The 19,498-nt window shown below is 40.4% G+C and overlaps 2 protein-coding genes across 2 annotated transcripts; both read right to left on the bottom strand.

Annotated features, from left to right (window-relative positions):
- Positions 1–810: 810 nt before the first annotated feature.
- On the bottom strand, positions 811–13,505 carry rps6ka4 (ribosomal protein S6 kinase, polypeptide 4). Its single transcript, XM_079566148.1, has 18 exons — positions 12,643–13,505; positions 12,499–12,570; positions 8,350–8,417; positions 7,113–7,263; positions 6,920–7,035; positions 6,726–6,833; positions 6,572–6,652; positions 6,360–6,463; positions 5,924–6,074; positions 5,679–5,840; positions 5,319–5,444; positions 4,968–5,101; positions 4,785–4,878; positions 4,410–4,580; positions 3,589–3,780; positions 3,343–3,502; positions 2,003–2,166; positions 811–1,913 (listed from the first exon to the last, which is right to left on the bottom strand). Exons 1-18 carry the CDS (start codon positions 12,728–12,730, stop codon positions 1,701–1,703), a joined length of 2,355 nt encoding a protein of 784 aa, XP_079422274.1. The 5' UTR covers positions 12,731–13,505; the 3' UTR covers positions 811–1,700.
- A 73-nt stretch (positions 13,506–13,578) lies between these two features.
- On the bottom strand, positions 13,579–18,719 carry stip1 (stress-induced phosphoprotein 1). Its single transcript, XM_079566541.1, has 14 exons — positions 18,643–18,719; positions 17,196–17,405; positions 16,969–17,110; positions 16,728–16,869; positions 16,463–16,625; positions 16,263–16,389; positions 16,077–16,179; positions 15,863–15,983; positions 15,682–15,778; positions 15,463–15,587; positions 15,350–15,386; positions 15,168–15,271; positions 14,825–14,997; positions 13,579–14,744 (listed from the first exon to the last, which is right to left on the bottom strand). The coding sequence occupies exons 1-14, from the start codon at positions 18,649–18,651 to the stop codon at positions 14,672–14,674; spliced, it is 1,626 nt and encodes a 541-aa protein (XP_079422667.1). The 5' UTR covers positions 18,652–18,719; the 3' UTR covers positions 13,579–14,671.
- Between the last annotated feature and the right edge of the window lie 779 nt (positions 18,720–19,498).

The raw sequence follows: 19,498 nt of genomic DNA, 5'->3' as shown, positions 1-19,498 counted from the left end.
AAAAAGTCTTGGTGCAAAAACATAAATCCCAGTTACATCAGTGACAGTGCCTCTCAGGAAAATAGCAATGCTTCAAGAAATAAAAAAAATACAAAAACAAAAAAATATTAACTACAACACAATAATAACACCACTTAAACAGTTGTTTTTAGGGGAGGGAATTACAAATATTTGGGTAAAAAATGAAAAGACAAAAGCGGTGCACAACAATAAAAGCATGACAGTAAGTCACTTTTTAAATTTATACAAAAAATTATCACAAGTATCTTTTTAAAGACATGAAACAGCAATGGTACAGACAAGCCATAAGGTTGGAAACCCAACACCACTGCATCGTAAAACAACATTCAAAGCTAATAAAGTAATAAATATCAGGGAGAGCACCTTTAAAGCCAAAATGTGTTAGTTGATCAACTGACTGTGCAACATGTATAGAATCTGAAAAAACATAATTACATCCAGAAACCTGACGCTATTACACATGATATTTTTTGCTTTAGATTCATGATAGTACAAATCGGCTTTCACAGGTCGCCCTCACACCCCCATAAGTGTCTCTAAAATCACCTCAAAGTGATACAGTGTAAAAGGAAAACATCCAAACTGACTCTTGCATTGGACTACTATGTAAAAATGTCCTTTCTGCTCTGCCGTTATGTCACAGCACAAATAAATGTGAAAACATTGATACCGAAATAGTCACATCACAACAGATATGCATGCTCGACCCTTAAAGACAGCACAGTAATGCTCATGTACAGCTCACATAGACGACGTCCTGTGTGTGTTCAGCCGCCATGACGGCTCGAGAGTGTTCACTGGGGCAGTGGTGTGGTAGTGTGTTAAAGGTGCAACTGCTTTGCAAGGATTGCCCCGTCAGGACTGCACAGGTTTACATAAAATAAGCTTTAGAAGTCACGTCCGATTCACTAATGAACACATCTCCAGCTTTAATGTAGATCATGTCAAAGCTGGTTATATTTAAAATCTTAGACTTCATTTCCACTCCTAGCTAAATGTAACCTAAACTAGAACACTGCTCTTTGATACTAACGGCCAAACTCACCTTCAATTTGCCATTTCCTGTACGTCTCGTCACATGTGGCAAATAAAGGTTTTGTTTGTATGGCTTCTGCCCATGAATGGCTCCTTTTCCCTTTTTCCCCTTTCATATAATACTTAAGCAACAGTTTTAAGGCCATATAATAAATCTCCTCTGATCATAGCAAAATAAAGTCTAGCATTTGATTTAGGAAAAAAAAGATAATTATAGATTAAAGTGATAGCCTGTAAGATTGAAAAATGAGGAGAGAAAGAGAAATTTCAAAAGCATACTTCGACCTGATTGGACCTGACAGGCCAATTAAATTATGGCACTGGGAATTATGATTAGTAACTGAGATCAGCAAAGGGAGGGACTTTAGAAAAATATAATGATCAATCAATTACATAACATCAAATTGCAGGCCCAGGCGGTCAATTAGACACAATCTATTGAATTTGTAAAATACTGAAACTTACAGACTATCACTTTCATTTAATGCACAACTTAATTTAAAAATAGGGACAATCTAAATGGTCAAAATACCCACCTTTTGTTTTTCGGATATGGAAAGCCCTTTCACCACTAACGCATGCCGTGCTGCCCATTGATTATATTGTACCGCAACTATTTTAATTGTATTCCTGCCATTTTGAGGCTAACTCTTCTTGGGGGTCACAGTGGACTTCGGTGCTGTTTTAGACGCTGAAGCCGAGGCATTTGAGGAAGAGGATGAGGAGGAGGATGAAGAGGATGAACTCCATCGAGTCTCCACGCCCGTACTCGTCATCTTCAGCTTCCGACGCTTCGCGAGAGGGGCATTGTCCACGCTTTTCAGAAAGAAGCCCTCTCTCTTGCCTCGATTAAAAGCCTGTGAGGGGTTTAAAGAACAGAAAGCACAGGTGAGACTTCACAAACTGCCATCACGGGAGAGGATCGAGACAAAGAAAGAAGCGGCACCTTGTAAGTGGCATTGACGTAAGTGCGCACGGTCGGTCCGCTGGACTCGAGCACATCTGGAGTGCACAAAGGAGTGGTGGACATGGATGCTCCTCCCTGCAACCAGCTGTTCTCCTTCAAATCAGACAGTTTCAGACGCCTTTCGGGATCCACCGTCAGAAGACCTGCAACACAACGTACACAACCACTGTGAGATGCAACAAACACCTAGGCAAGGCAAGGCAAGTTTATCTGTAGAGCACAATTCATACACAAGGCAATTCAAAGTGTTTCACGGTTGCATAAAATTCCAAGAAAACAAATAAAATCAATAAAAACATCAGCATAAAATGAATGAATTACAGCAGGGCATGTTTGTGTGTGGATCACCAAATCATCGAGGGCCGAACCACTGAAGCCCAAAGTAAAGAACACATTTTTATTCATTTTTTACTTCTAGTTCGGCTTTACCCAAATCTAAAAGCTTCTCGACTTCAGAGCAACAGAGTAGCACCTCATTTGAAAGCTAAGGCCTACAAAACTAACTGTAACTTTTTGTTGCGTTGTCGCCGCTCCTTTGTCAAATGTCTTGGACCCTTTTTGTAGGTTTTTTTTTAAAGTTTGTTTTGTGTGTTTTTTTTAAGTATTTGTGTCCTTTTTTAAGCTTCTTTAGTCACTTTTTTGTTGTATTATTGTTTTTTGTACATGTTTTAGTCATTCTTTTGTCGTGTTTGTGTCCATTTTTCGTCATTTTGTTGTTTCGATGCCATTTTGATGCTTTTTCCCCAAGAAAGATTTGGGTAAAGCCAAACAGGGGAAAATGTGCTCAGTTCAGGTGGGAGTTAAGAGGTTAAAAACATACTCACAGCAATTTTTAAATCCAAAATGCATGTAAACAGTAACATTTTGTATTTAGATTATGCTGTTTTTACACAATAACCGCCAAAGCACAAAGCGGCTCATCTTCCACACCTCCCTGACTTTGGCAGACTATGTGAGCAAATTCATCTTGGGGGCCAGAGGTTCTGTGCTGGAGGGCCGGATTTGGCACCCGGGCCTGACGTTGCCTACCCCTGAATTACAGTAAAAGGCAAGAGTGCAGATAAATACTCATATGCACGGGCAAAAAGAACTGCTTTCAGCCTGGATTTGAACATTGTCAGAGTTGAGGCCTGTCTCACATCCTCGTGGAGACTGTTCCAGATTTTAGCTGCATGAAACTGAAACGCAGCCTCACCGTGTTTAATATTGACTAGTTTAATATTCACCTAGTTTATGGCTGGTAGTTCCCCTGGCCACCTAGTTTGTTTGCCCTCTCCTAAAAACGAATAAAGCTCCTTCACTTGTTAAATATCAGATACCTTTGACGAGTTCTTTAGCATCATCCGAGACGCCTTTCCAAGCCTCTCCCTCCAAAGAAAAGTCTCCTTCTTTAATCTTCTGCATGATATCCGCAGCATATGAAGAAGTCATGCCTCGCTGGCTGCTCTGAAACGGCACTTGGCCTGACAGCATTGTGTACTGATGAAAGCGCACACACAGGCAAGCGGTTAGAATGACAACTAATTTCGCTCAAGTAATGAGAGCCACGAGTTAAGATTAATTACCAGGATGACTCCGAGGCTCCAGAGGTCACAGGCTTTGTCATACCCCGCGCTCTCAAACAGTTCGGGGGCGGCGTACTGCAGCGTGAAGCACGGGGTCTGTAGAGGAGCGCTCCCTGCTGGACACAGCCGAGCAAACCCAAAGTCGATCACTTTGAGCACAGAGTTTTCTGCCTCATCAGCAAACAGTATGTTCTGCAAAAGAATCACGGCAGCATTATCACTTCTTTCAAGCTATAATTTATTCTAATCTAATCCCTGTAAGTATTTTGATCTTCTGACATTGACAACACTTCCAATTATGACAGTCTGAATGTTATTACTTGTGTATATTAAATGTATGTAATCACACCCAGTTGTAAGAAGTTGCCTCACACATTTATATCGATCCAGTACAATTCATGCATAATCTGCAAACAAAACAAACTATGTGGCTATGAATCTTGTACTGACTTGTACGTGTTTTAACAGGTGCAGTTAAAATGTCATTCTTCTTGTGCTTGATGAATCCTAATGTAGGTTTTCTTACAGACAGTCAAGGATCTTAATCCTTTAAGCACAAAATCAGCTCTCATGATATTTAACAAAACTTAACTTGAGCTTAAGCTTCATAATAAATATAGCCATTTATAAATAAAACAGGGATCCCGTTCATCATCTCTTCTGACTATAAACTACTAACTACTTCATCAAAGTAAAGATGAATCTGGACTCCTGTTTGGAACTGCCAAAGGGTTGCAATGATTTTCAGAAAAAATGCAATTAGATGTTTGGTTTATTCTGTGTCAAGTGTCACAAATAAGTAAAGATTATTTTGAATCTACCTCTGGTTTGAGGTCTCTGTGGACGACTCCAGCTTCGTGCATGAAGCTCACGACTGAGACCAGACATTGTAACAGCTGACTGGCCTCTGCTTCCCCAAACAGTTTCTTCTTCTTGATTCGCTCAAGCAGCTCCCCGCCTTTTAGCAGCTCCATCACTAAATAGGTGTGAAACTTAAACAGAAAATGTAAGAGAAAGTGTCAATGTAGGAGAAATTTCAAACACAGAAATATTTGTTTTCCCAAAGTTACAAATGCTGAAGAAAGTGCATCATGCTTAATCCATGTCAAACCAAGCAGAATTTAACAAACCAGGACTAAGAGAAATAAAACGCCTTCTGAATGTGAGTGAGCACCACCTAAGAACACGGGCTGTACCTGATCTGTGTAGACCTCGTGCAGCCGGACTATGTTGGGGTGGGATTCACACTGCCTCAGAGCAGCGATCTCCCTCTGGGTGTTTGCCTCCATCCTAATGAAGCCCACAGGCATGACGCACAGCATTAGTCCGCTGGAGCACGTACTCACAAAAATAGTGGTTAGTCATCACCATCGACTCACCTGCGACTGACGATCTTCACAGCGTACTCGTGGCCGCTCTGCTTGTGTCTGCACTTTCTGCACACTGAAAAACTGCCCTCACCTAAGGGTGGCCCCTGGAGACACAGCTCATAGTTCTGAAAAAACTGGGACTCCTGGAAGAAGAGAAAAGGATTGAGCACGAATACTAAAGGCATTTTATATAAACACTGAGCGCATGTGAGTAAAGTAAGAACAAACAACAGTCTCAGGTAAGATGTGCATGCACAGAAATGTAAGACTCAAATAAGCAGGAATACAGTGTTTAATAGCCATAAACACTGTGATTATGATGCAAATGAACATAATGCTGTGTTGCTTTGTGTACGTTACCCGCAGCATTGCACTGCGCTGCACTGAGGCAGAGCCGGGTCGATCAGCACCGATCTGAGTTTGTACTAAGTCTCCCATGACTGCGTTCTTATTGAACAGGATTGATGGAGCAACAAATGAATAGCCCTGAGGAGAAACAGAACAGACGCCAGGTAAGCAAAGAGAGTATAAATAAATTACATTTACAAGGATGTAATGCATACTAAACTTCAACATATTCTTTTATACATAAAGATATTACGGCATTCATCACCAACTGTTTACTCCGAGTGCCCCTGGCATAAAAATCATCACAGCTCCAATGATATAAGCACATTATAATCCACACAAGGCTCTGGTTGTGTTAAGTGTGATGCAGACCTGGAAGAGGCGGTCTGTGCTCGGTGGTGTGCTGGCGGGGGAGTAAACAGGATCCATCCCAGTGAACTCTTCAGCAAAGTTCCCCACATCGAGCTCACTCTTCAGCTCCGGCTTGAACGGGCTCGATACCTTTTTCTGTGCCAAGTCGTCCCAGTTTAGTCCCTGTTTAAAATAAATAAAATACATGAAACATGAGTGTTTTACTGCTGTATGTGAACTATACACACAAGATGTAGAAACAAAACCTTAAAGAAGGTATGTGATTTAATATCTTCAGCCCCTCTCGGCCCAGAGCCTAATCTCCTATGAGGATCTTTCACCAATAACTTCCTCAACAGGTCCTGGGCAGTCGATCCGATCATAGACGGAAACGGAGGGTCACAGCGGAGAATACGCCTGTGGACAACGCAATAATGTACATTATACACATTTCATCGTTTACATAAGTATTTAATTATTTTTAAGCACAAAAATAGAGATTCACGTTATTGCTCAAACTAAGAATGTGTTCTTTTAAGGTGCGTATAAGTACTGTATCAGGAAATATTAGTAAAGCTTTGTAAATGTTTTATAAATGCAAAAGAGTGTGTATTTATTAGAGAAAAATAATCTACCCCAAAACTACCAAAGAAAAAAAACTGAACAGAAAAGTGTGTCTTTTCAGCACCAAACTGCACTCACTTTGAAACCTCACTTTGGGAGTTTCTCTCTCCCTCCAAGGTAAAAGGAGATGCTCCCGTCAGAAGCTCGAACATTAAGATGCCGAGACTCCACCAATCTACCGACTACAGATGGAAAAACATCATCATCAAAACAGCATCATATGATGAAAATTCAAACAAACAATGTAAGTGATTTTTTTTTAAAACAGAACTTATATTTTCCCGTCTTACCTTTCCATGGCCGGTCTTCCCTCTGATGATTTCAGGAGCCATGTATTCTATAGTGCCACAAAATGAGTATGTCCTTTCCTTCTACATAAACAAATAGCTACAGTCAGATCACACTTCATTTTTATTTAGATGTAGTAATTTTAATGTTACAAACCTCTTCATCCAGAAACTCTTTACTGAGCCCAAAGTCTGTCAATACTATATGCCCCTCATTATCCAAAAGGATATTTTCCAGTTTGATGTCTCTATACACAATGCCAAGCTGAAAAATAAAGGACAGTTCAAACCCTGCTCATTTATTCAACACATCATTTGTCAGCTTTGGCAGAAAATTGGCTGTAAATTGACCTTGTGTAGATGTTCAAGTGCCAATATTATTTCCCCAATATAAATGCGGACCGCATCCTCTGAAAAGTGATCGCGCTGGTAAAGATGAGTGAACATCTCGCCGCCACTTACATAGTCTAGAGAGCGAAATACAATGACAAGGCAGCTTAAAACAACAACAACACGTTTGTATGCTGTGAGAGTTGATATTCACCAAGAATGAGGTGCAGTTTGCTCTGGGTCTGAAAGGCATAGTGCAAAGTGACCAAGAACGGGGACTGACGGATGTGCTCCAGCACCTGCCTCTCAGTGCGAGTATGTTCTGTTGTTTTAGCCTTTTGAACGATGGCGGCTTTCTTCAACACCTGTAGAAAATATATATTATTATAATCTCTCAAGAGAAATCGCACAAGATGTCGCCAAAACTTCAGTTGTCAACAAAGGTTCCTAAAGGACGACAATGAAACAATGTAAGAAAACTGGGAAGCTGGACATGAATTTATGCTGCCTTCATGTGCTCTCTTAATAATGGTAAATACCACTTGCCGAGTAGAAAATTGCACATGAACGCCACCTTATGTCATATTTTCCACTGGGAAACTGGGAGATAATTTTGATTCCCGGATTCCCGAGATGAGATAACCTTTGAACTTTGAAGACAACAGAGAGCAGCAATAATATTTTTTATGCCTTTTAGCTGATTGTCATGAAGCCGACATTATGCATTTAGCTTTTAAGTGTCTTAATTTTAATATTGTCTTTTTTGCCACTTACACTCATGTAAAAAAAAAAAGAGCCAAACTTTATATGTTTATCGATCAAAGCAGAGAATAAGAAGCAGTAGTTCACGGGTTTGTAGATGACTTTCTCACGTGAATGTATTAGTTTAGAGTGTATTGGTGTGTGTGTGTTTTTTTTAATGTTTCGCTTGAGGAAACATCTTTACCAGAGCACATGAAGGCAGCATGAATACAGAGCCTGGTTTCAGTTGTTCACAGCATTTTTAAGACAACCAATGATACTGGAACACTGTAACGCAGAAGTGCTAGTCGACAGAGATCCATCATTCAGAACAATCAAGCTATTTTAAGTTTGATCTTTTCTGTCGTTAATAATCAAGATGGTTTATTATGTTGGTGTTATATTACTACAATGAAACTAGGATTAATGACTCCACATTTGTTACCCCGTCCACAAAATAAATTTAACTGCCAGAAAATAAATTTAGTCGACAAGAAGTGCTAGACCAGCTGATACTACAAAGAGTCTGATTAATGATACACTGGAGCTATTACTACACTACAGTAATTAGACATTTCAAGGACTCATATATGTTTATCATATTAAAAAACATAGTTAGAGGGTTTTGCTATGAAGAGAGGAGGACTGAAGTAGCCATATGAGAGAGACAAATATAGATTGTGAAATGGAATACAATAAAAAGTCTGTACCTTCATAGCGTAAAGTTGACCCACATCATGACCGCTGTTCTTCCTGACCAAAAATACTTTTCCATAAGCTGGAAGAAACGTTCAGAGCATGTCAAGCAAGAGCATTGTGCGCAAAAACATAGCTCGTTGACTACCTTGAGTATTTTACATGTTCTATAAAAACATAAATAAACAAAGAGCAGGGGCGGATCTAGAAAACAAATCACGGGGTGGCAAGCAGGGTCAGGGATAATCTCTGGGGTGGCAACACATTTTACATGGTCAAATGTTTATAGCGGGGGTATGCAAGTTCTGCTTGGCAATTTTTCCGTTTAGATGCAAACTGAGCTTCCCAAAATGACATACAAATAGTTGCATTGTCCATAATATAAGTAGGCTGTTTCTAACTCAGGTAAAATGTAAAAAATCATCATCATCATCATCTTGGGAGCCACAGGAATTGACAACTGTCTACTCATTTAGCGATATAAGTTGTTATTCTTTGTCCTGTCATAAAACCACTAACTGCTTCTGTAAGCACCCAAGTAGCTTCTAGAGCAGATGTGAAACATTGCATGACATCAGTGGGGTGGCAGCTGGGGTGGCAAGACCTTTACTAGGGGTGGCAGCTGGCATCCTGTGCCACGGCTCTAGATCCGCCCCTGACAAAGAGTCGATCATAACATTGTATCTGGTTCGAGAACATCTATATAAGGGGTTTTGAAAAATCCACAGTTACCATGGAGATCTGCCATCTTTGCAGTTGTTAGCATACATTTCCATTGACTAACATTAGCTAAAAACAGTATAAAAAGTGGAGAAAATAGCCGTGGAACAGCTCCGTTAGCTGCTGAGTTACTGCTGGTAAATACATCTAACTCACTGTGGCGTCCAACTGTTTTAATGGGAACAAGAACTCCAGTATTTTAAAGAGGGGGTATTGTGCTTTTTTCAATCACATGGCACCGGTCTATATCACACTACAATGATGACGAAACCTTCTGTTGGTCTGTAAATGCAGTAAATTAGGAGAGGGGGTTGTAGCCGAAAGTGTGGTCTGGTCCGTGAATATTAAAAGACCGGTCCGGACCATTACGGACCATGACCTCTAGGGGCGCTGTGCACTGGTCCGAGTGGTCCCTGAGATGGTCTCTAGGTCCCTCGAATGGTCTTTGGGCTGAATTAATGGTCCTGTGTATTATGTGTGGCAGGAGTGGAGTCCTAATATGTCTATATCAATATTTCTCATTCATATTGAGGAAAACCAACGATTTGTTTTAGGAAGATTTTTTTATTTGAAAATCATATTCTTTTTCCGGATGGTTTTCGACATCATCTGTTTCAAACATTGCTCTATATTCATTCCAACCAACTGAAATACGCACATTTGCGACATTAATGATCTTTTTTTAAATTGTACTCATTATGATTATAGACTAAATGGACTGAAATTCTGAGATTATTGTAGATATTACGTGGTCTACCGGGTTACGTGTATGACTGCGATATCAAGGGTTCGTGGTTCGAGAATGACTTAGTGTTAATTTTGGTTTCAAAACACAGAAGCATTTTACGGTTAATGATAATGATTCTTAGCATCATTGATAACTGTGCAGTTTTTAAAATGTCCAAATAAACTGAATTTACGGATCAGCATTAATGTTTTTCCCAGTGGGTTCCCAGTCAAAAAAAAAAAAAAAAGAAATAAAGGTGGGGACAGGATCGACCCACCGACCTTATACGCATAAGCCCGGCGCTCTGCCTATGGAGCCCTGCGAGCAGGACCAGTTCCGCAGTCCGACAAGACATGGATTAATGTTATGAACCGGAACGGAGTGGTGGCTTTACAAGTTCTTGAATCATTTTATTATTGTTATATGTTATTAGCGCAAATTGGCCTGAGCTTCGCAGAGCAGAGCAGCACCCACGTGATCCACGTGATCAGCAGCACCATGTCAGGGACCGGTCCCTGACTGGTCCGGACCACTCGGACCAGTGATGCCTGTATGAAGCAGAAACCAGTCATAAGTAACATGTAGGCTACCATTCTACCATTGATTCAGACCAAGGACCATCTCAGGGACCGGTCCCTGACTGGTCCGGACCACTCGGACCAGTGGTCCGGACCACTCGGACCAGTGGTCCGGACCACTCGGACCAGTGGTCCCTTATGCTTGTATGAAGCAGAAACCAGTCATAAGTAACAGGTACCATTGACTCAGACCAAGGACCATCTCAGGGACTGGTCCCTGACTGGTCCGGACCACTTGGACCAGTGGTCCCTGATGCCTGTATGAAGCAGAGACCAGTCACAGGCCACAGGTACCATTGACTCAGACCAAGGACCATCTCAGGGACCGGTCCCTGACTGGTCCGGACCACTTGGACCAGTGGTCCGGACCACTCGGACCAGTGGTCCGGACCACTCGGACCAGTCATCCCTTATGCTTGTATGAAGCAGAAACCAGTCATAAATAACAGGTACCATTTACTCAGACCAACGACCGTCTCAGGGACCGGTCCCTGACTGGTCCGAACCACTCGGACCAGTGGTCCCTGATGCCTGTATGAAGCAGAGACCAGTCAGTGGTCCCTTATGCTTGTATGAAGCAGAAACCAGTCATAAGTATGAAGCAGAAACCAGTCATAAGTAACAGGTACCATTGACTCAGACCAAGGACCATCTCAGGGACCGGTTCCTGACTGGTCTGGACCACTCGGACCAGTGGTCCCTGATTCTTGCATGGGCCCAAGGACCACTTCAAGGACCACGGTCTGTTACAAACCACTGGCGGACTAGTGAACAGCATCCCCAAAGGTGACTCCTGTAATTCTCTAGTGCAGAGTCCAGTCCAATGTCCAGAGGTAAGAGAACAGTGAATTAACCTGTTTAATTTGATAACTACTGATCTATTAGTAGGGACTTATAAAATGGGAGCAAATACTATTCAGTGTATTAACTTTATATGAGTTTAGGCTAATTACCAAACAGCAAAAAATCATCCAAAGATCACATTAATTGTCACAATAAACAAATAAATTCATAGAGCTACACAGGAAATCAAACCATCGACCATCTGCACTATGTAATGCCAGAAATGTAAAGCAAGATGAAAGGGGAAGTGTATAAAAAGGGGAGTGTAACATTATTTCAATAAATTAATAATGCATTGGTTTTATACAGCGCTTTTCTGGACACTCAAAGACGCTTTACATTGCACTATTCGTTCACTCCATACTCGGTGGTGGCAAGCTACTATTGTAGCCACAGCTGCCCTGGGGTAGACTGACAGAAGCAAGGCAACCAGTTTGCCCCTCCGACCACCCACCCAAAGTTGGTTGGAATGAATATAGAGCAATGTTTGAAACAGATGATGTTGAAAACCATCCGGAAAAAGAATATGATTTTCAAATAAAAAATCTTCCCAAAACAAATCGTTGGTTTTCCTCAAAATGAATGAGAAATATTGATATAGACCTATTAGGACTCCACTCCTGCCACACATAATACACAGGACCATTAATTCAGCCCAAAGACCATTCGAGGGACCTAGAGACCATCTCAGGGACCATCAGGGACCACTCGGACCAGTGCACAGCGCCCCTAGAGGTCATGGTCCGTAATGGTCCGGACCGGTCTTTTAATATTCACGGACCAGACCACACTTTCGGCTACAACCGCTGCTGTAAATTAGAATAACTGCCTTGTATAAAATTGCTCTCTCAAAATGGCTGTAGTGAATGTCTTGAAATAGGCCTCTGTCTCTTTAAGAACCTCTGACCCTTTCCGACACGCCCCCTCCACACGCTGTCTGTGGCATCAGTGGGGAGGGGGTTCTGCTGAGGAGCAGTGGGTGGTTACTCGGCTGGTGACGAAAGCTCGGAGGCGTCTCCAGGAGGTGGGGGCGTTCCTAGGAGGACTCAGGCAAACCTATCCCTAAAATGGCCGCCATCAGAGTTTTTACAGATTACTCAAAAATACGTGAATGTGCCAAGGCAACACTTCAGGCATGTTTTTGATGAGGGAATGACATAATAACATGATGTAAAGCTTGAAAAAGTCGATTTTGCATAATACCCCCCCTTTAACTTTGAAAATCTCCATTAGTTTACAATTGCTGCTAATCCCATAATGCTTAGCGATATATGACGTCACATTCCCGAACTCACCTCCAGTGCCCAACACTTTGAGCAGTTCAAAGTTCTCCATCCCGACCTTCTCAGTGTGGCCGGTGAGGTTTGCTGGAGGAAAAATAAACCCCTTAGTAAATGTTAAAGGCTTTGACTTGGCTTCTGCTCTTGAAGTTGACTTACCATTGGTGATTTGGAGCTTGACCGTGGAGGGCTTTTCATTCGTTTGTGAATCCGAGTCATCGCTGCTGTCAGACGTGTCCCCAGACATAACTTACAAAAAGACTAAACTAAAGCCCAAAAAAAAAAATGGAAATAAAACTGATCTAAAACGCCGGGTCACGAGGCATTTAAACATTAAGATGTAACGCCCTAAATAAAGCGCAGCACATTTGGCCACTTCAAGCAGTAATGTGGTCTCGGGACAGATGTGATTCTCAGACAATACTCGGGTCCCGATGTTGTTAATCGCAGGTCATGGGGCATCCTGTTTTGGTACAATGTTAACAACCAACACACATATGATGCTTTACGGTGTTACTTTATGTCGACGCCGTATTTCTCAGTAACTTCGCTTTGTTATTGAGGATTCGGCGTTAGGCGTAGCATTAGCTGTTGCACATTTGAGTAATACTATAACGCTATTGTAGTGTTATTGCTCGTACTCATTGTTTGTCAAATTGTGTCGTGCCTGATGTTGTTTTGTTCGATGTGCGGCAAAGGGGAAATCCGCCACAGCTACAGGACGCGTTTAAAGACTCGCTGCAGTTGTAACTCGTACTTAATTGCGAAGTAGCAGTTAGCAAAGCACGTCAAACTTTGAACGCTAGCGCATATGCTAATGTTTTATCGTGTTTAAATACCATCGAGCTGACAGGGCTGACGCACAGGTTACTTTCTTTTGGTATCTTCCGCGTCCTCAGCGATACCGGTCTACAGCTGGCCCATAATTAATAATTTACGTCCAGAGTTTGTATTTTTATTATCTGATTGATAGCTTGGTGCTAACGCCGGATGCTTTCAACATACAACCTGGGCGACGCTCAGTCACGTGACCTCGAAAGTGGGCGGGGCGACGTAGAAAGTAAAATTACTGAAATGACAGCGTTTTCAGCAAAATCCCTTTATTCTTATACATTAAACGGTCCAATTATTCCATTCATATTTTATTCTGCTCATTTAGGATGTATAGTAGGATGCAATAACGCTGCCCAGAACTCATCTTCCCTGAAATCTTGTGCACATCAACTGTTGTCTTTTCCCATTGGTTTCCTGTTTGTCACGTTTTCATATTGCAGTTCTACAACAGATACACTGATAATAAATGCCCATGTTTCTGCCTCAGAATGCATTTCATTCAATCAAGATGTGAAAATATGAATCACAGTTGTTCACTTGCAGTATTTGACACTGTAAGTATCCATTAACTGGAGAGGTATAGATTAAAGAAGAAAAAAAATACCATTAACCAATCACGAAAAGTAACACAATACTGAAGATATAAAAAATACTGTCAAGTTACAAAATGCACAAGATTTGAGGTGAAATGAGAGGTTCGATATGTGCCAGCATAAACAGCTCACTCCTGCTCCACATTAAGAAAAGGAAGATCCACCCAATACTGTGACAGAAATTCATGAAAAGCTGAGCTTGAAAATAAAAAAGTGCAGGTTAACATTAAATTGTGATTAACATTAGAAAGTCTGTTTTTGGTAGATACTGAACTAAAATCGTACAAAGGATATTGTTAATGTCATGAGGATGTTGATGCATCTTAAATACAAGTACAATGAAAGAGGAGTTCCTTTAGATTATTGAATAGTTTTAGTCAGGCCTTGAGAAGGACAACACAGTCAAACTGACACGTTTGCTTGTAATCTATAATAAACACGTGTACGCAACATGAAAAATTAACTTAAGGGTTGACGGAAATATGGTGTGCTTGAGGGTGGATTTGCCCTTTCACCAATGGGTTTATTGCCCAAGCATTTTTTGAGATTACAGTAAGGACATGTATATAAAAACAATCCAGTTGCCTCAAAGTTTTCGCATATGAACATGACATGCAAGCTCTAGATACAATGCATTGACAGTGTAACCTATAAAAATACAGTCTTAGAAAGACTAAACATTGTTTTAAAGGCAAGAGAATGTAATAACTGAGATGTGACTTTGTTCCCCACTGGTTTGTCGTCGTACATGGAGCTTTGTCTCAGCGGATGGCAATCAGTCCAACATCAATAAGTTTTTGAATCTTCTGAGCAATGAATGGGTTCTTTAAGTGACTGTGGAATTAAACAAAGAGAATATTACCATTTACTCTGTACCTACATGCATTCTGAAAATCTAAGAAAGACAAACTTACTCGCTAAGAGCCTGTGGGTCTTTCTGCATCTGCTCGAGGATCAAGCGCATGGCTGGGTCACTCATAATCTGCTGCACTTCTGGATCTGCCATAGCCCTCTGCTTCACTTCCTCTGGGGTGTCATTCCTCACAGCCTGACCCATCATACAGCGCTGAATGCCTTCTGATGCTTCCTAGATATGGAGGACACAAAGGTTTAGCATTTTATCCTTCCATATATTTGAGATAGATTTAGCTTTGTTTCATAATAGTCTGTTGCATTGATGTATTTGGAATAACAAATTAGATCAAAAGTATGGATTTACTTTAGTCTAGAGCCGAATTATGACTACGTCGAACTTACTTTTGAAGTAGAGTCAAGGTCCAGTGCCTTCTGGTAAACATCCATAGCTTTTGTGAAATCTTTCATTGCCTCCAAAGCAGCTCCTTTCCGTGTGTATCCCTTAACTGTAGACAAATATTCCAAACATTAGGATTAAACCTAACAAAGCTGCATGTGCCACAGAAGCAGAAATAAAAACTTACTGAATGTTGGCTCAAGCCTGATGCACTCTTCACAATCCTAAAAAAACAAAAAACAGTGTTCAGAAAAATTAATAACAGAAAAAGGAAAAACAAAAACAGACAATAGACAATACCTTCAATGCAAGTTGAAACTCTGCCAACTTTGTGTAGCATGCAGCTCTGTTACTGAACAGTTTGGCGTCATTGGGATTTCTTTTGATGGCCTCAGAGTAATGCTTCATGGCAACAGGGTAATCGCCTAAAGAAAGAACGCATGTTTAAAAATTACACATACATTTAAATAAAATTAAGCTAAAACAAAATGAATAGTTGAGTCAAAGTAAGTTAGTAACCTTTCTGGAAGGCCTCGTTGCCCTTGCTTTTCTCTTCCAAAGCCAATTCAGGGTTGATATAAGCCTGTTTCTCTTGCTCCTTAAGGATTTTCTCTGCCTTTAAGGGGGAAAATTATGATTGATTATGATTGATTTAAAACAGCATTTTAACAGACCACAATATTTGCTTAAATGATCCCACCTGTAGACACTTCTTAAGAACATCCGGGGTACGATGCTCTGTCAAACTCTTGTTAAAATATTGAACTGCTTCTTTGTACTTTTCCTGCTTGAAGTACGAGTTACCAATTCTAGCTAATGCCCTGCAAGATTAAGTAATACATATAACAAAATCAGACATGTACATATTTTTTTTAAAAAGACAAAAGTTGTGCTTTAGTTCAGAGAGAACTTACTTGGCTATTTGTCTGTAGTCCTCCCTGTTCTCTCTGCCAACATCAATAGCCTTTTCACACAGTTCTCGGCACTTTTCATAGTTTCCCAGTTCAAAGTACACGGCTAAAAGAGGAAAAAAAAAATTACAACCAGCGAACAAAATTGTGTCAACAACCATTTAAAAAAAAAATGCACGGATAAAATACCTGCTTGGTTAGAAAGATAGGTCATATTGGTAGGATCATGCTTCATCGCTTCATCGTAATGTTTCAGTGCATTTTGAAAATCCTTATTCTTATATGCAACGTTCCCAAGTTCTTTTTCCTTTAAGGCCTGAAAAAGGGATTTTAATAATTAACACTTTTATTCAAAACAGCCTTAATAAGTATTTTTGTTCATAGTTTACATTTCTCTTATTGTCAGGAAGGTCCTCCTCTTTGGGGGGAGGGGGTTGCGTCTCCTTGGGTTTGGGAGGTGGAGGAGGTGTGGGTTCATCATCTTCCTCTCCCATGTCTGGCAGGTTGAGCAGCACAGACAGTGTGGTCATTACTCTAGGGTCTTGGAGCTTTCTGAAATAAGAAATATTATATAGTTAATATAAATCAAATGATTACCACCAGCAAAAGAGATGTTTTTTATTATGTAATGCACAAATAAAATGAAATTCATACGTTCCAAGCGCTGAGGGATTATTACGAAGTTGTTCAAGCAGTTCTCTGTAGCTTGGTTGTGACAACAACTCGCGTGTCCGAGAATCTTTCTGCAATTTTTCATTCAAGTTGGGTATGGCAAAGGGGTTCATCATTGTCTTTTCTGTCAAAAAACAAACAAACATGAATTAGTGATACATAATCATTCTTAAATAATAAGTGTATCCAGAAGTGGTCATTGTTTGTATAAATAATGACCTACCTGCAAGCCGAACCTCAATATTCTGTAAACCATCCTTCAGCTGCTGGTTATTTGGCTCTTGCCGAATACCCTCATGGTAAGTTCCTTTGGCCTCCTCTAGTCGGCCAAGAAATTCTAGTGCTGCAGCTTTGCGAGAGTAGCCCTGATGGGTCACAAATAAACATATTTTCGTTGGGAATGAAAAACTGTCACTTGTTTAAAAGCCACAATAAAGAAGTAAATCTTACTTTTCCCCAGTCAGGTTTAATCTTGATGGTCTGACAGGCATCCTGGAGAGCACCGTCATAGTTTCCTTTCTTGGCATAAGCAGCTGAACGATTGCTGAAAAGAACATGGTTGGAGGCATCAAGAGCTATTGCTTCGCTGTAGCATCTTATAGCTTCATCAACATTTCCTGCACTCAGTGCCTTGTTTCCCTGGTCTTTCAATGACGAAACCTAAAAAAAAAAAAAAAACACAAATCACAGTTATTAATAAAATGTGTTTGAACAACCATACACAGACATTTAAACAGCTTGCCTGCTCAAAATTGCGAAGTGGTACTTTCCCCCCCTAAAACACTGCATCTGACACTTTCAAGCATGTGATTTTATTAGAATCAAAATAAAATAGAAAAAACAAGCAACATTTAGTTTAAAACGTTTTAATTGCCTTATGGATGAATGCCAACTCCTCAACTCAACAAACAGTTAACAATATCAACAAATTAACTTCGCTGGAAGACATTTTGGGGTTTATTCAATCATTATCAACTCGCTAAACATGGCAGTGAGTTGAATATAATATGAACAGTAGTGGTATAGAAGCCCCAGAGGGATGTACAGCCCTTAGTCATAGAAATATGATCTATGGGGCGGAAACATTTAGGTGACTTGGGGACATAAGATCCTGTTAGATGATATTATGGCCAAAATTAAAACCACATGAGATATCCGACAGTTTTGACACTTTACGGTTGTAACCATGACAGCGGGCCGTGTGCTGTGAGTCTAGAAAGATCCGCCGGGGTGAGAGCAGCTGCCCCGGACAAGACTGAAGCCGATCCAAAAATATTAAGAGCACAATATAATGTACAATATACTGTACAATTGAGCGACCATAAAGAAAACACCTGCATATGACGCACATGTCATAATATGCCATTGGCAAATCAAAGCACTTGCTTTACTAACTTTGGGTTTGAGCACTAAGGGTTAGCGAGGTATATCAAAAGGAATTTTAATAAAAATCAAAACCTGACTTAAAAAAAATAATTACTGGATGAATGCTTAGATTTCTATGGACTAACAGACAAAGACACAATTAAACTCTCGGGAAGTCATACTCGCTGAATGACAAGCTACAGAACGGTGCCATCGTGAGAAACGGAACATCCAGTGATATCAACATGAATATCAAAATATCGCTCGAAAAATTAAGTTTCACCAGCCCTCATTATTCATTTCCAGATTTCTAGTGAAGCGGCATCAGACATAAGTTACACCAGGAACACATTGCAGCAAGCTAGCAGACTAGCTAGCTGCTGTTCTACCCGTACAATGAATCACCCTGGAGACTGCCCACTTAAACAGAGATCACACAGTAAGGTAACCCAACACATCCTAACACAAACGTTTCAGTTAATTAGAAGCAACCTTTCATTTCTATTAAATAAGGAAGACGATGACCACTCACTTTCTCCATGGTGCATGCATGAGGTTCTTTCCAGAAACTACTGTGTGGCGTAGCGCCTCCCACTGAACTACGCTCGGGTTGCCAGATTGGTTTGATGTCCATAGCATTGAATGGTTCTCTGGAAGTATATATAGGTTTTGGCCTGAACCTTCCAGAAGATTGTGGACTCAAGAGTTTCCACGTATTTGTCTAAATATTCCTAGTGGACAGCATTATTGTCCTATATTATTATATTTGTTATTAGATTTATTATTATTGTTTTTTCCTTCGGGGAATGTGATGTCGACTCATACCGCTAATCATTATTGGACTCAGCAATTGTAAACTAATGGACATTTTAAAAGTTAAAACACTGGAGTTATTGTTCACATTAAAACACTTGGACACCACAGTGTATTAGATGTAGCAGTAACTCAGCAGCTAACGGAGCTGTTCCACGGCTATTTTCTCCACTTTTTATACTGTTTTTAGCTCGTGTTAGTCAATGGAAATGTATGCAAAGATGGCCGATCTCCATGGTAACTGTGGAATTTCTCATAGACTGGCAACAATTTTATTTATTATTTTCCCACTCTGTAATCATTTACGGCCTGTCCAAAGACAGAAATAGACCACAAATAAATATGTAAATAAATAAATAAAATTATCGTTAAAAAATATATACACTACCCCTGGCTCTGACTGTGAACTACAAGCAGCAGAAACCTCAGCAGCTCTGAACGCCCCCTGTTGTTTAAATTTGTGAATGTTTTTTTTTTTTTTTACTCCAAACTGGTATTTAAATATTTACATGTATAAATCTTCAGCAGCACTCTCTGTAGTATAATAGTTACGGAGAAAAAATAATAATAAATAA

Source organism: Gobius niger (genome assembly GCF_951799975.1).
Source record: "Gobius niger genome assembly, chromosome: 11".
In the NCBI taxonomy this organism is placed as follows: Eukaryota; Metazoa; Chordata; class Actinopteri; order Gobiiformes; family Gobiidae; genus Gobius; species Gobius niger.
Note: the sequence above shows the minus strand (reverse complement) of the source record. Positions and strands in the feature narration are given on the sequence as shown.